Raw genomic sequence first — 14,662 nt, forward strand, 5'->3', positions numbered from 1 at the left:
TCAGCGAGTTCAACTACAGTCGAACCCCGCTTGCTCGAACTCGTCTGGCTCGAATTTCTCCTTGGCTCGAATTTCTCCTTGGCTCGAATTTCTCCTTGGCTCGAATTTCTCCTTGGCTCTCCTTGGCTCGAATTTCTCCTTGGCTCGAATTTCTCCTTGGCTCGAATTAAATTTAAAAAACTGATTTCTTTAAACTCTAGGTAAAAATTACCGCTTGGCTCGATTTTCCCGAGGCTCGAGGTATTTTCGCCGACCCCTCTGAATTTCGGTTACACATTGTGACATCTGTGACAGTGATTCACGAAGACTGTGTGACCATTATGTGATTTTAAACATAATTTTACAACCTGTTTTATTTCTACCATGATCTTTAAGTACAGTTACATATCCTATGTAAACTGTTTTAGACTATTGATACAATATATAAATGCAATTAAGATGTCAGGCGTAAATTATATTAATATCATTCTTAATTTTTTTCAAAGTTTCGCTAGACTATTTTTTATCGTATGATATTGATATTTATTGTTTTTAATTCAGACGACCAGTTAAATACCACATTTCATTTTATTGTGTTTCATATTTTTTAGTATGTTGTACATTTATTGTTCAAAAGCTGTCTAGTATTTTAATGATATTGCTTGTAGTTAACTACCAGATTATATCGTTGTAAAGCGCCTTTGAACGTCTATATGAAAAGGGCGCTATATAAGGTTGGTAAATAATAATAATAATTGTGTTTTCTGATTCCGCATCACACAGTACCCAGGTGTGCATGTGCAAACCACATCTTCAATTCTATGTGAACGAAATGGCACGTTTTTGTCGAATAAAAATGCTTATGTAAAGGAAATGATCAAAATTTGAGTTCTAAAAAAGCGGCCAATGCGCGTTGATTGTACATAGATAGTAAACACTGCATGTAGTTAAATTACATAACGAGGAGTGAAGAAATTATACAGTGCTATTTTTCTGACCAATTTTGGGGGCAGGTTCCCAATGTTAAGACATATACGTTCTTCTCAAACGTCAAAATAAAATTCCAAGCTGTATGTTTTAAAAAAGGAAAGAAACTAAAAAACACACCAAACAAATCGTTGTTTAGATGAGTTGGTGTTTCTTAAAGAAACAAACTTCATATCACCCTGTTCTCTCCATTTTAGGCATTCTTGTTAATTTCTTAAAAAAAATTGAATTCCCTATTCTAGTCAAAATTACGCAGTTTTCCGATTCAGAGAGGCTTCGGCCCCTTCCCAAAGTGGTGTTTAAAACGCTGCAATATATACACACTTCCTTCTTTTATATTTGTTTATTTGTCATTGCTTGCATTGTTAGACAAAAAATAATTAGAAATATTGAAAAAGAATTTTCGGAGTCATGTATCATCGCTCCCATTTTTTGCTTACTCCTCACGTGACAACTCTCGACAAATCAAAATTAGATTTACATGTGAGGTCCTTTTTGCGGGAGAGGGCTCGCTTTTCTTACTAAACACTTATATGATTATTATATAAATCTGTATAACTTTACTTTCTTGGCCATGCACATACTAGTTGGAAATAAAAATATATAAACCATGCTTTCTATGCATGTTGTGCTCATAATCATTAACCAAACAAAATAATCAAAGCGCTGAAAACACTGACGGGTCCGGAGATTTTTTTCAAACTTAAATAGTTGAAATAATTTTGAAAACTTTTTCTTCAAAAATGACCTGAGACCATACTGTGTACAATTTATAACAATATTCAACAACTTGTCAATATCTTATTTATTTATTTTTAAAGATTGTTTACAAAAAGAAGTACGTTTTTTACTTCTACCACATAACTACCGACCGACCCACACTAAATTTACCTCAGGGTCGTGGGCGGGAAAACAAAGAATGGTTTAAGTATGGCGTTAGCCTGCATTTCGTGCAATTATGGCATCATTCTTATCCGAGCTGCAGTATTCCGCGGCAACTTTAGGTTCGAGTCTCAGAAAACTTTCCGGAAATTTTATTGATAAGGAATTCGACCCACAAATAATTAAGTTCTCGGATCGCTCCATTGATCTTAAAGCTAAATGTTGATTCCAGAAATAAAACGTCTTTTAAAAGTTGTATTATTAAAATGATAATATTTAAACTATATATCAGACTTGAAGTAATTAAAATAATTTGGGTCATGTCAATTTTTCTGGTCGATCGTGGAAGGGGACATATTTATCAAAGACACATTTGACTGTTAAATGATTATGCTAATGAAGATTCTTTATTTTGTTGAATTTAAGCAAGTTGTTACTGAAATGCTAAATATAGCCAATTATTAAAGATTTAAATACTATTACACAATGACAAAATATTGTTTTGCAATACGAGCTTAATTATTCTTTATAATAAAACACATAAATATATGTATTATAACTATTGCAATTCTACTTTCTTGTAATAAGTTTCGTATTTCAAATAAATTGAAGTACATTTTTTTTTTGAAAATACGAATAACAAGCACTTGATCCTTGTCAATATTTAAAACGTTTCTGGAGCTACTTTACATTTATCGTTAATTTTACTAGTTTGTTACCATATTTTTACTGAAGTCAAATTTTAGCAAGAAACAAAATAACGAGTTTCTATATTTTAAGGATACGTTCCATCTCTCGCAGAATGGAACGAAAGTGATAGCAACCTATCGAACAAAGTCAAAACGAATCGTTTTTCGACCACATCAATTAAAAGTTTTTCTTAGACGTGTTCACTTTGATAGTGATCACTTTTTGCCAGTGTTTGGTCAATTTTCACACGTTGACCAAAACAAGAACGCAAACACTGTGTGAAAATGCCGTCTAAATTAAGCGGCGTTATTCAAACTGCGTGAAATGTTTTCAACACCTCTAGAACGCCTCCGTGATCAAACTAAAGGGCCGCGAACTCATGTATATATACACCCAAAATATGAGATTACAGTACAAACTTGGTTTAACCTCAATCTCGAAAACATCTATCCAATAAGCAAACATGTTTGACTCCAAAGCTCGTTCCGGAAGTGACGTCATCATGCCGGGGTACCTGTCGCTGTACAACCAATCATTTCCTGCCTCAGAAGACTCAGCTGACAGCCACGACTCACCCAGCGACCATCAGCAATCAACAGACACGTCAGGCTTGGAGACCGGTCTTGGATTTCAGCCTGCGCATTTCGCAGACCAGGCCTACCTTAAGCAGAGTCTCCAGTTTCCGGGATCCTCTGAACAACAGCGACCATACGCGCCACTTCACCCTGGTGCCATGATGTACGGCTACCCGCAAATGGAGGCCGCCCAACTTCCGCCCAGCCAGCCACCGTCTATGAAGGGAGCAGCACCAAACGTGGACATCACGCAGCGAGGCGAAAGCTACCGACAGGCTCCCTACGAGGCGGCAGGGAAAGCCCGGAAGCAGCGACGTGAGCGAACCACATTCTCCAGAGAACAGCTAGACATCTTGGAACGACTGTTCAATACTACTAGGTACCCGGATGCGTTTATGAGGGAGGAGGTGGCTATGGAAATCCAGCTTCCGGAGATACGTGTGCAGGTCTGGTTCAAAAACAGGCGGGCCAAGTGCCGCAACCAGCTGAAAGGAACTGAGGAGAGCAACAACCATAGCAGCAGCAGGTCCTCAAAGTCAAAGAAATGCAGCAGCCGGTCTCCTTCACCGCGATCCGAGTCTCCGGTCACTTCCGGCTTCCAGGTACCTAGCAGCGTTTCCGGTAGTACACAAGACAACAACCTGTACCACCCAGCTTGGAATACACAGACGCCTATGGCAAGCGCCTTCATGTACCATGGCAACAGCCTCTCCCGCTCCAGCGACATGCCCGGGGCGAACATCAGCAACGGTTTTCACCCGGGATACGCCTCTGTACCGTATTACGGCCAATCGGACTATCCCTTCTCCCTTCAACATCCGGGGCCGCATATGCAGACGGGTCAGCCAAGCGCTGCTCCAAGCATCTACAATAACCAGTACCCAAGCTTTCAACCGACGCAGACCGTTACACGTACTGACGAAAGTGGTGACGCAGAAGTGAAGTATGAGGCACTTTGATATGACTTTAAGTGTTGTGAAAAAAATGAAAATATACATATTTATTTTGTGAATTCTTGTCTCAATTATTTATTACTTACGTTCATAAATATAAACATTAATTTATGTGCATGCATGTTATTTTTAGTTTTGTTTATACGCGAAAAAAGAAAACATAATAAATTGTATTATTGTAAATAAATGTTATTTTCATTTGAATTCCTTTATTTCATTTTCGCTACCAGAAATGTACCTGTTCTATTGGACTTGTTATAATATTTCTTATCCATCGAGACTTTAAGACTAGAACAATTGTACTTTAACAAAATATTGGAATGTCAAGGCCCATAACTCTGCGTGTGACCTGACCATGTCGACGAGTGTATATCTTACAATTATGCTTCCTGAAGCGGGAATTACACCAGCTAGTGCTGAGGAATGATCCAGATAAGAATAACTCTGTATGGACTCAATAAGAAAAAACTCACCTGGCAAGGGCCATAACTCTGTGAAAAATGAAATGACCATTACATGCTGACGCTTCGCTGATCATTTCGATCTTAACAATTAAAACCTATCGTTGCTGAGAAATATCTCAGACAATAACGACGCTGTAAGTGCACTCTTTTCAGGGTAATAGGAAACCAAAAGATCAAGTAATCGGTAATCAAGTTGTCCGCATTTGACAAGTAGTATGTAATGGACATATGAACGGACGAATGATTAGGTTGCGTCTATGAAGCCACGGAATTGGACAGCATACAATAGCAACACGACGGGTTGACTTGTGAAATACACCAATCACAACATCATGGGATATGTAAGGTAGTCAACCCATCATGAAGATGCCTAGTAAACTCATATGAATTTGGTATCATTTGAAAGCCCTACATCAAGACATAACACTACACCCAATGGGCCTTCTGAAAAAATATCTAATTAATGGATGGACTGCCATATAACATGTATGTGAATTGTTATATAAGTTACGGGGTCACCTATTAACCCCGTAAGGTATATATCACGTCGACAACCTGTTTACATGTTTAAGTGTTTCATTTATTCATCGGAATCGGAAAATAGACGCCATTTCGGTACGATATAAATTTGGTGAACCAATATGAAAACTATGGGGTAACCGCGTGACCAGTCCTGGACCAATGGCGTTGCGTCATTTATGTTGGATGCGTGATGATGAAATATATCCCACTTACAGTCGTAGTGTAGCTCGGCCCTCATGATGGCACCGTCTGTGTTGGAGGCCCAGTAGATGTAGCGCTCATCCTGCGACCGGATGTAGTAGTCCACAGACGTCCCGATAACCTACAGCAGACATAACACATGGTGGTAAAGGTAGCAATGAACATGGCATACGATGATGGTGGTGATGTTGATGATGATGATAATGATGATGATGATGATGGTGGTGGTGGTGGTGGTGGTGGTGGTGGTGGCGACGACGACGACGACGACGACGACGACGACGGCGGCGGCGGCGGCGGCGGCGGCGGCGGCGGCGGCGGTGGTGGTGATGATGATGATGATGATGATGATGATGATGGCGCCTTACCTCAGAGAGTCCGCGATATAGGGTGATGGTGTCCATGGAGTTAGGGGAACGGATGTCCAGCAACTGGATTTTGTTCTGGGAGGTAACCAACAGAAACAGGTCAACCGCCACCGATTCTGCAAGGGCAGAGGAGGAGTTTAAGGTGAAATAATACTTTTTACGGAACAATATACTAGTATTTATATGTGTGAGCTAGTATTGGGGCTAAGGAGTTTGACGCCGACAGCTGCCCAACTCGGAGGAGTTAGGTCATATGATTAATGTTGAGGTCTAGTCAAATCCCGTTGGCTCGAACTTGCTTGGCTCGAATTTCTCGTTGGCTCGAACTTGCTTGGCTCGAATTTCTCGTTGGCTCGAACTTGCTTGGCTCGAATTTCTCGTTGGCTCGAACTGAATGTAATGGACCGATTTCTATATACTGAAGGTAAGCAATCCTGCTTCATTGAATTTTCCGAGGTATTTTTGATGGTCCCTTGGAGTTTAAGCCAACGAAGTTCTACTGCATGATATAAATGGAGCTACACGCTTAACGCACTGCCTAGCAAAATAGGGTCACTCCAGCAGAGGGTAGAATAGAACACGCATAAACAAAACGCGAATATTTACGATGAATGCCGTACAATTTGTGGCATTATCTATGTCGAAATAAAGGGTCAACTTCAGTTCTTAGATGTGATTAATATAGGAACTTAATGTAGGTTTTCTTCGGCCCTTCAACAATTTACAGAGGCAAAGTACTTAATGAATGAAATCTCATTGTGTTCACACTTTAACTAGGATAGGAAGAAGGTGCAAAGTATTAAATTAAAAAATGAGGGTTTGAATCAAATTTTAAGAAAGGGCAGGGTGCTTCAGAGGAGGGATAGGATGCTTACACATTGTATTGGCCTTAATCGAGATTGAACATGATGAATTTTACCCTAAATTGAAGTCTGGGATTGTTAAGAAATCGGTCCTCTACACCTAGTTCGAGCCAACGATGAATTCGAGCCAAGCGAGTCTGAGTGGTTCTTCTGTATACGAAAATAGTCATTAAACAAACTACAGCGTTCGTACAAAAAGGAGTGCAAATTGCAGATCGTGGAAACAGGTCAGGGTAATTTCGTTAATTGAATTTTAAGAGGCCAATTTCACACATTTCTATTTCATTGCTGAACAAGAGTAACTTCTCTCAAATCCTAAGGGCCAGCCAAAATGAGAACAGAAAAATATAGGATGTTGATTGTTCTTTATAATAATTATTGTGGCATAATTCGGTAATAAATTGGCCATTGCTTTATGATTACAAGGTTTCTTTTTGTACTGCGTGTTTTTAGTAGATTTCTGTCATAAAATGTGACTTTCAAAGGAAACCGCTTATATTTAACATACAACATACAAGAAATATATAGAAACATAGAGAGAAAAATCGCAATGCAAGAGTAGCCACCAGAACCGGGAATCTAACTCACTGGATTACATGTTTATAAAAGATAACTTGTTTAAGTTTAAAGCGGCTACATACCAGTTTATGAATAGGCAAATACCGTATTTCCTCACAACAAGCATAGAATTGTCAATGTCACATGGAAAGGGGCTGGTAATACATCACTTTACACGGTTAAACTATCATGTTGCTGACCTGTCCCATCTGCGTTTCCCCGTTTAAAATAGCGCATAACGGTTTTCTAGTTTAAATCATATCTGTTTATAAGTACAGAAAACTATACCGACGCTATTTTTAAATTTACTGGGATTTACATGGTAAATCTATTTTTAAATTTACTGGGATTTACGTGGTAAATCTATTTTTAAATTTACTGGGATTTACGTGGCAGACAACCCTAGTAAATTTGGGGAAATGCGCAAACAGTACGAATGATGAAAATGTGGCGAAATATTTTTTTTTCTTCCAATTTTATTATCTGGTGTCTAGCCCCTTTAAGATCGCAATATATTTCATCGACTAAGCACCAAAAGCAATGCCTTGAAATCATACAAAATACAGTTTAATTGCAGATTTTCGCCGAAGAGCTCAAAATTTTATGCGGACGAAACGTTGATTTGTAAACATTGTCGCTAAATTTGAGTCCCAGCCCTCTGCATGCAGACGTTTGATTTGGAAGTAAGAGAGGGCTAAAAAGTGCAAAATATGAAATTGAAATTTGCGACACTCGCCCATTTATTTTGGCAAATGCATACTTATAACCTTGAACCATTACATAATTTACTGAGACGGAGCCAGCACGAATACATATTATTTTGAATGTTGTTAATTTAATATAAAATGTTAACCCGTAATTAATTTTACCGTAATTAATTTCTTACATCTTTTAACTCAAGAGTTTATATGATCATGCACTGGATCTTTTCTATCCTTCGTTAACCACAAAATTGAAATTCCCCAGACATGTTATCCAATAATATAAGTTAAGAGGCAAATAAGCAATAAATGCTTTGAAATATATCAATATATGCACTGGTACTTGAATTGATGGCTTATCAATAAAGCGCTGTAGCATCTTTGCCGTCATATGCATGCTATTAAACACTGAGTCAAGTGAATTTCAAATGTGTTTTTTTGTTCAAAACATAACGTTATTTCGTTATCTCATGTATCGAAATGTATTTTTGAAAAATAAATGCTGTGGTGTATTGTCTCATAAAACATGCATTGGAGTTTCGATACGAATGAACTTAACAACATGGCGTCATGTTTTTATTGCAAGCAGCGGGACAACATACTATTATAGTAGACAACGCGACGCGGTACGCATTTTGCAATTGTAGCGCATCAACGCTATCAAAAATAATACAGAACTACGTTCCCTTGAGTAGCAATGTTAAGGATAAAATGACGTGACGTCATAACATGCGCTCTATCCCGTCCGCGCGTTGCTTTTATTCATGGCATAATATAATAATACACATGCAACTAATATAGTAAGAGTTTTCTATAGAAACTTGATATGATTATCGTTTTTAATCGTGAGCGTATCACGGCTTGTCAGAGCGATTACGGCATAATTGCCCGACAAAGACGAGAACCACCACCATTTCGTCATTTCTACGATATAAATATGGCCGACGGATACATGGTAGCCAAATTAATTTCGCCCCTTCCGTGTTTGTGTAACGAGTACTAACGGGAACCATACCGGATGTTTACACTCGGTGATGGTCAATGTAAGACGAAGAAATGTTTTGTTGAAACGTTTTGTTTTGAGGTAATTGTTTCTTTCAATATTGCGCTCCCATTGGATAAGCGCGACGTCATTTATCCAATGATGTACGACATTACAAATATCACTATTCTTAAATACAAAGTACTTATGTTGGCTGTTACATTTCTTTCAAAACAAATACTCAATTGCAGAAGATACTGCTTATTTTTAATCGTAATGAATAAATATTTAAAATGTTAATATAAGTATTGATCACAATGTTTCTTGCGCTTTTTTCTAGCGTTTTTTTTCTTGCGTTTATGCTATATGGACGCAGAAACAACCAAGAAGCTAGTACTACTGCGTTCATACAGCATAAACCGCAAGAAAAAATGCGATCAATCCTTCAATACATTTAATTTGATTATGATGCAGATATTGCTATAATCCATTTTGATCGGCTCCCCACAGCTTCTTACGATGAGCAGCTTCAGACAATAAAGCGAGTGTTCCTGAGAGACTGAGTAATGTAGCTAGGACGTTTCTTGCACAACTGCACATATTCTTTCTTAAGGTACCTCATCACTAATTGAGCCATGCTTGTCTATAGTTAGTAATGTTAAGTGGTATATATAATTTCACGGTCACACCATATATTTTCGAGTCTAATTGAGTTGGATTTGAGTTGGATTCATAAGAAAGATTTTTAAGCGATCAACATTTTTTTCAAATGAGAAGGCAATAGTTCTCAAGTTTTCCGATACGTTAATTCAGTAAATATTTAAGCAGTCAGTCGTTATTGATTTTAATCAGGTGAAGCGGTTGATATAAACAGTGGCTTGGCAAGTTAAAGGGTAGTTAATAACATATCATGTAGACCACCAAATCACTTAAATATGTTTAGTATGTACTTAAACAAAATAACGGCTATGCGACCATGTTTTTACTAAAAATCTTTAACCAATATAGAATGCTTGAAGTGTTTTTATTTACTGCGTATTTTATTGAAATCGAGGCTAACTTGCATATTCATTTAAGCAATATTTCAAGGCCTAATCATACTGTATAATATCTGTTTTATGTTCCAATTGTTGTTGTACAGTCGACCCCCGTTGGCTCGAACTTTCAGGGACCGTCATAAATAGATTTAGCCTCGAAAAATTCGAGCCATGCGGGAATGCTTACGTTCAGAATATAAAAATCGGTCATATGCATTCACTTCGAGCCAACGAGGAATTCGAACCGAGCGAGTTCGAGCCAACGGGATTCGACTGTAGTATACGATATATATTTTTTCTAAACGTGAACTTTTAAATACGAATTTACCAAGCATCTGCAGAATGGGCGAAAAACCTTAAAGCAATCTATACAAATGAACAGGTATATTTCCTATGTTATATTCTGTCAGCATCTGACGTTTATTACTGCAAAACACTTTACCGTACGTACCGGAACACTTCAGTGACCCCAATAAGCAGAAATTATCCACCATTTTGCACACAAAAAAACTCCATTACTGCAAAGAAACGCTTGAAAATCTATTTCATCAGCAAGTGGCTCACTGGCGGGGCATTTTGTGTTTTTGCTGCATTTTATTGCATGTTTGTATAAAGAAAATTAAAATTCCAGTCGTTTACGGTCATAAACCTCATTGCTGTTTAGACTGGCATTTCTTTTAGAACTGCATTTTGATATTAAGTATGACAAGAACACATTAGTGGTAGTTTAAAAAGGCTTTTTGGCGCACTGCCTTTCCATATAATTCATAATGAAATATTTGACTTCAATAAGTGCGCAACTTTCAGACAAATAATTAAAAAATGCAACTTTCAGACACATAATTAAAAAAAATGTAATAATGGCTTGGTGCAGATATGTAAAATTGTTTTACAGTAAAGAAAAGAGATACATCTTTTTAATGACATTTCATGGATGTTCTAACCCAGATATGACGAAATAGCCTCATCCTTACTATGATTATATGAGGACGACTTGATATATATATATATCCCTTTTCTATGATTTTAAAACAGAATATATTGCGAGTAAAGCAAGCAATTTGGAACGAATAAAAAGACAGAAATATTCGACTTTCTACTTAATACATGTACATGCATTGAGGGATTTCCAATGATCCAATCACACTTACAACCGAATAGTACAGTCTGATTGTTATAGAGCAAATTTTGGTTGGAATGAGGGTGCTAGACCCGCAGCCAATTCATAAAATAATACTACGCGCCAAAAGGAGCCCTCAGTGGGTAACCTTTAAGGGGTATGGGGACATAATCATGATTATGTCAGCCCCGAAAATCCAATTAAAAGGGCTGGTAGCTATGCATAACGTCTATCAACTATTATTGAATTTAGGCCTGCATTTTCAAAATTATGTTCAAATAATTATCATTTCCTGTTGTTGTTTTTTTGGTATCCGTTAAAAAAAGGAAGTAAAATAACAGTTTCAACAAAGTTTTAAAAGTCGTTGCAACATAAAGTCTGCGAGTAAGTCCTTTCAAAATGGCTTTTCTAAAAACATCCCATACACTCATAACTATTCGGCCATCACCAGGTAACCTCGGGATACACTAGATTCGGCCATCTCCGACAAGCTCGGGATATACTCGTAAATATTCGGCCATCTCCGGCAACCTCGTGATATACCTTTTCTGCCTGCGTTAGGCCAAAATTAAAAAAAAAATATGTTTGTTTGTGGTTACCCTATCCATAATCTTTAGAGTGTGTATGTAGGTAGGGATTTTTCCCTATAGTATGCACGTTTTGGGTACTTTCGCCCCTCTGTAGAAAAACAACATTGCAGACGGTACGATTAACGGGTAACTGCAAACAAGCACTGTTTTAAGGATGGCCTTACTGAAATCTTACCTTCTCTAGATCCCAAGTTATTTTTGTCCGTAAAATAGATCTCCTTTTCCGGATAATACGTTCTGACGGTTGTCTCCCCTTCCTCTGAGTCGCCATTGGGGGAGATGGTGTTATTCTGGTCAATACACAGCCCGGACCGCGGGTAGTTGGCACACTGGAGGACCTGGTACCAGTATAACAAACATATTTTTGAATGTCATTTGGATGTAACCTCCTCCCCATTGCGTCTGAAGAAATTTTATGATTACGGTACTCGAATCAGTTTAAGTTAAAGTTAGATGATATGAAGTAAATTCTTAATTAATAAGAATGGGCGGAGTGAGCGTAGCGAAAGAGTCCTTTTCAATCATTAAGATATTACTTCAGGTAATCTAACTGTCTTGCAATTCAACCTCATTGTCTGATACTTTGTAAACTAAAAAATAACGCAGGTGTATCGGATGAGTAGGCAGTAGGCGGACCTTTGAACATCCGTTAAAGGTGAATTTCTTAATGATTTAGTCCAGTACTTAATGACTGCCTATCTGCAATTTCATTGGCTGAAAATATAGGTTGCATTCTAAAATGAATCTGACAGTCTGCTTATGGATAAGTGCATTTTATTAGGCTTCTGCATACCGCAAACCACCCTCTTGCGTACCGAATACTCCTTAGGAAAAAAATGAATACTGCGTACCAAACTGTCCGAACTCCTCGGTCATTTCCCATCGAAAACAACCGAGTAGTTCCGAATGCGTACAAAAATGAGGGGTTTGAGTCAATTATCTTAATTCTATCTACATAACCGCAGTGAATTATTCAAAATGTTCATGTTTTACTCTTTTTAAAGCATTTTCTCAGTATATCATTATGTTGAGATAACTGAATCATCAATCAATTGTCTAAAGAAATTAAATTCTAACATCAGTCGGAGCTTGAAACAATCATAATTAGTTTCCTTAACCCATACACACGATTGAAATAATGTAGATAGTCGAGTATAAACTTCAGTCATTGACATCATTGACTCCATTTACACTAATGTTCATTTGTTGATACCAAGTAATCCGATTAGCTACATCGTTCTTAGATCTAATTAAGACCACTATTGAATACCAGCCCAGACTACTCGATTTTATCTTGGTATTGTTTTAAAGGGTTAAATGAGCTGAACAGGAATATGTAAAAACAGATCGAAACAATTGTTACAAGAAAGCTTTTTGGCATTGAAAGATTGCAAAAGTTCAGGTTCGATACAAGTTGAAAAAAAATAACAAAGAAAAAATGGAAATACAGCAAAATTATTTTCGGAAGTGTATATTTGCCCATTATAGTTATCATAATTGTAGTCAGCAAGCAATACTTTTCCAAATCGTACCAGAAATATATGGGGTAAACAGGGCCCCGTAACAACAAAAAGCGTTAGGCTTAAGATCGTAAATTGACTTCATTCACTCTATTTGTCAGTTGTTAATAACAAGTAATCCGATTAGCTACACCGTTTTGAGATCCAGTTAAGAAAAATATTGAAGACCAGCCCGGGCATCTAAATTTAGAATTATTGCCAAATGAGAGATGAAGTGTCAAGCCATACGTGTACATCGAATACATTAAGAATATAAGTAATACTGGCACCTGTGGTTTCTGGTTATATTCCCGGAGTATGTCCATGCACGCTGTGGTCGCCGCCTCCTCACAGAACGAACGGCACACCGGTATAGGCTTCTCCAGGACCGTACATGGTGGCGCGAACACGAAACACAGAAACTCCTTGAAAGTGAGATAATATGGCCTTTGGAAATTATACTGGAATACCTATTTGAACAACTCGGCCATCTCCCGCATCTTGGGAAGACATATCAGACGGCTCTGATTGCTAGAATACCTAAAAGGTGGTTTTATTGCCAAATGTACGAAACAAATGCTTTTTAAAAGCTCCTATTAAATTATGATATTTAAATTCGTTCATATTTTGAATAAAGGACCGGCTTTAAAGGGACTAGATACCAGAGTATACTATTGCAATAAAAATTGATTTTGTTGTGTACAACGCATTAGATCTTACGTTCTGGTGTATCTCGTCGCTTACACTATACATTTGGAAACCATTTTGCGCTATTTTTAACCGGGTAGACTCAACTTAGACAGCGACAAAACATTATTTTTTATGATATAAAATGGCGTAGTATCGGCCTCATACTAGCTCGTTTTCACGATCCTATGCTTATTTTGTGGAAATTCTGTATTTGCCGATTTTGCGACCATCTGGTGTCTAGTCCCTTTAAGTTTTTCTGGGAGACAGAAAGAAAACCACTCATGCATGTTATTCCGGTAACGATTTTTTTTTAAACTTTGTTAAAATGGAGTTATTTACTGTCTTTTATGAACAATCACAAAAACGATATTTACCCATTTATTACGCCGTAAATAATTCCATTTCCAATACTGTTACTAACACTTGACGACGAAATATAGCATATCTTGTCACATTTCGAATACTTATGAACTAAGGCGCTTTTATATAGACTTTGATGATGTTTTATCATTGAAATAAGCATTTTCGTCACATTTCGAACACAATTATTTTGATTGATGTCGGTGTTTGAAACATGCCAACGAGTCTCTTTAAAGCTGTACTCTCACAGATGGACCGTTTCAAAAACTTTTTTAAGTTTTTGTCTTGGAATGAACCAATCTTTGAAAACAATATCTTGAAACCAGTGATATATAAGACATGTGACAACATATCAGATCTCAGTTTTTAATATTAACGTTCGAAAATTGAAGTTTTATGGCTTAAAGCGCTCCTGACGCTTTAAAAAATGAGTTTTTTTTCGCATAAAACATTAATTATCAAACGTAAATATGAAAAATCTGCAATCGGCTCATTTATCAGCAGTCTTATTTTACCGGTTTCCAGATATTTAAGCAGATTTGGCTATTTCTAGACAAAACAAAACAAAAGTTGTCAAAACGGTCCATCTCTGAGAGTGCAGTTTTAATATTTACGTATGGAGAAATTACATGGCAAAATTA

At 37.3% G+C, this 14,662-nt stretch overlaps 1 protein-coding gene across 1 annotated transcript in view; it reads right to left on the reverse strand.

Moving 5' to 3' along the window:
- Positions 1 to 14,662, reverse strand: part of LOC128239974 (low-density lipoprotein receptor 1-like) — a 36,965-nt gene that overhangs the window by 21,548 nt on the left and 755 nt on the right. The window contains exons 2-5 of the mRNA XM_052956450.1: positions 13,262 to 13,396; positions 11,648 to 11,810; positions 5,622 to 5,737; positions 5,266 to 5,374 (exon numbers count right to left, since the gene is read on the reverse strand). Of these exons, the coding sequence (XP_052812410.1) occupies positions 5,266 to 5,374; positions 5,622 to 5,737; positions 11,648 to 11,810; positions 13,262 to 13,396 (523 nt within the window). The remainder of the gene's footprint in view (positions 1 to 5,265; positions 5,375 to 5,621; positions 5,738 to 11,647; positions 11,811 to 13,261; positions 13,397 to 14,662) is intronic.

This window comes from Mya arenaria, chromosome 7, assembly GCF_026914265.1.
Source record: "Mya arenaria isolate MELC-2E11 chromosome 7, ASM2691426v1".
Taxonomy (NCBI): domain Eukaryota; kingdom Metazoa; phylum Mollusca; class Bivalvia; order Myida; family Myidae; genus Mya; species Mya arenaria.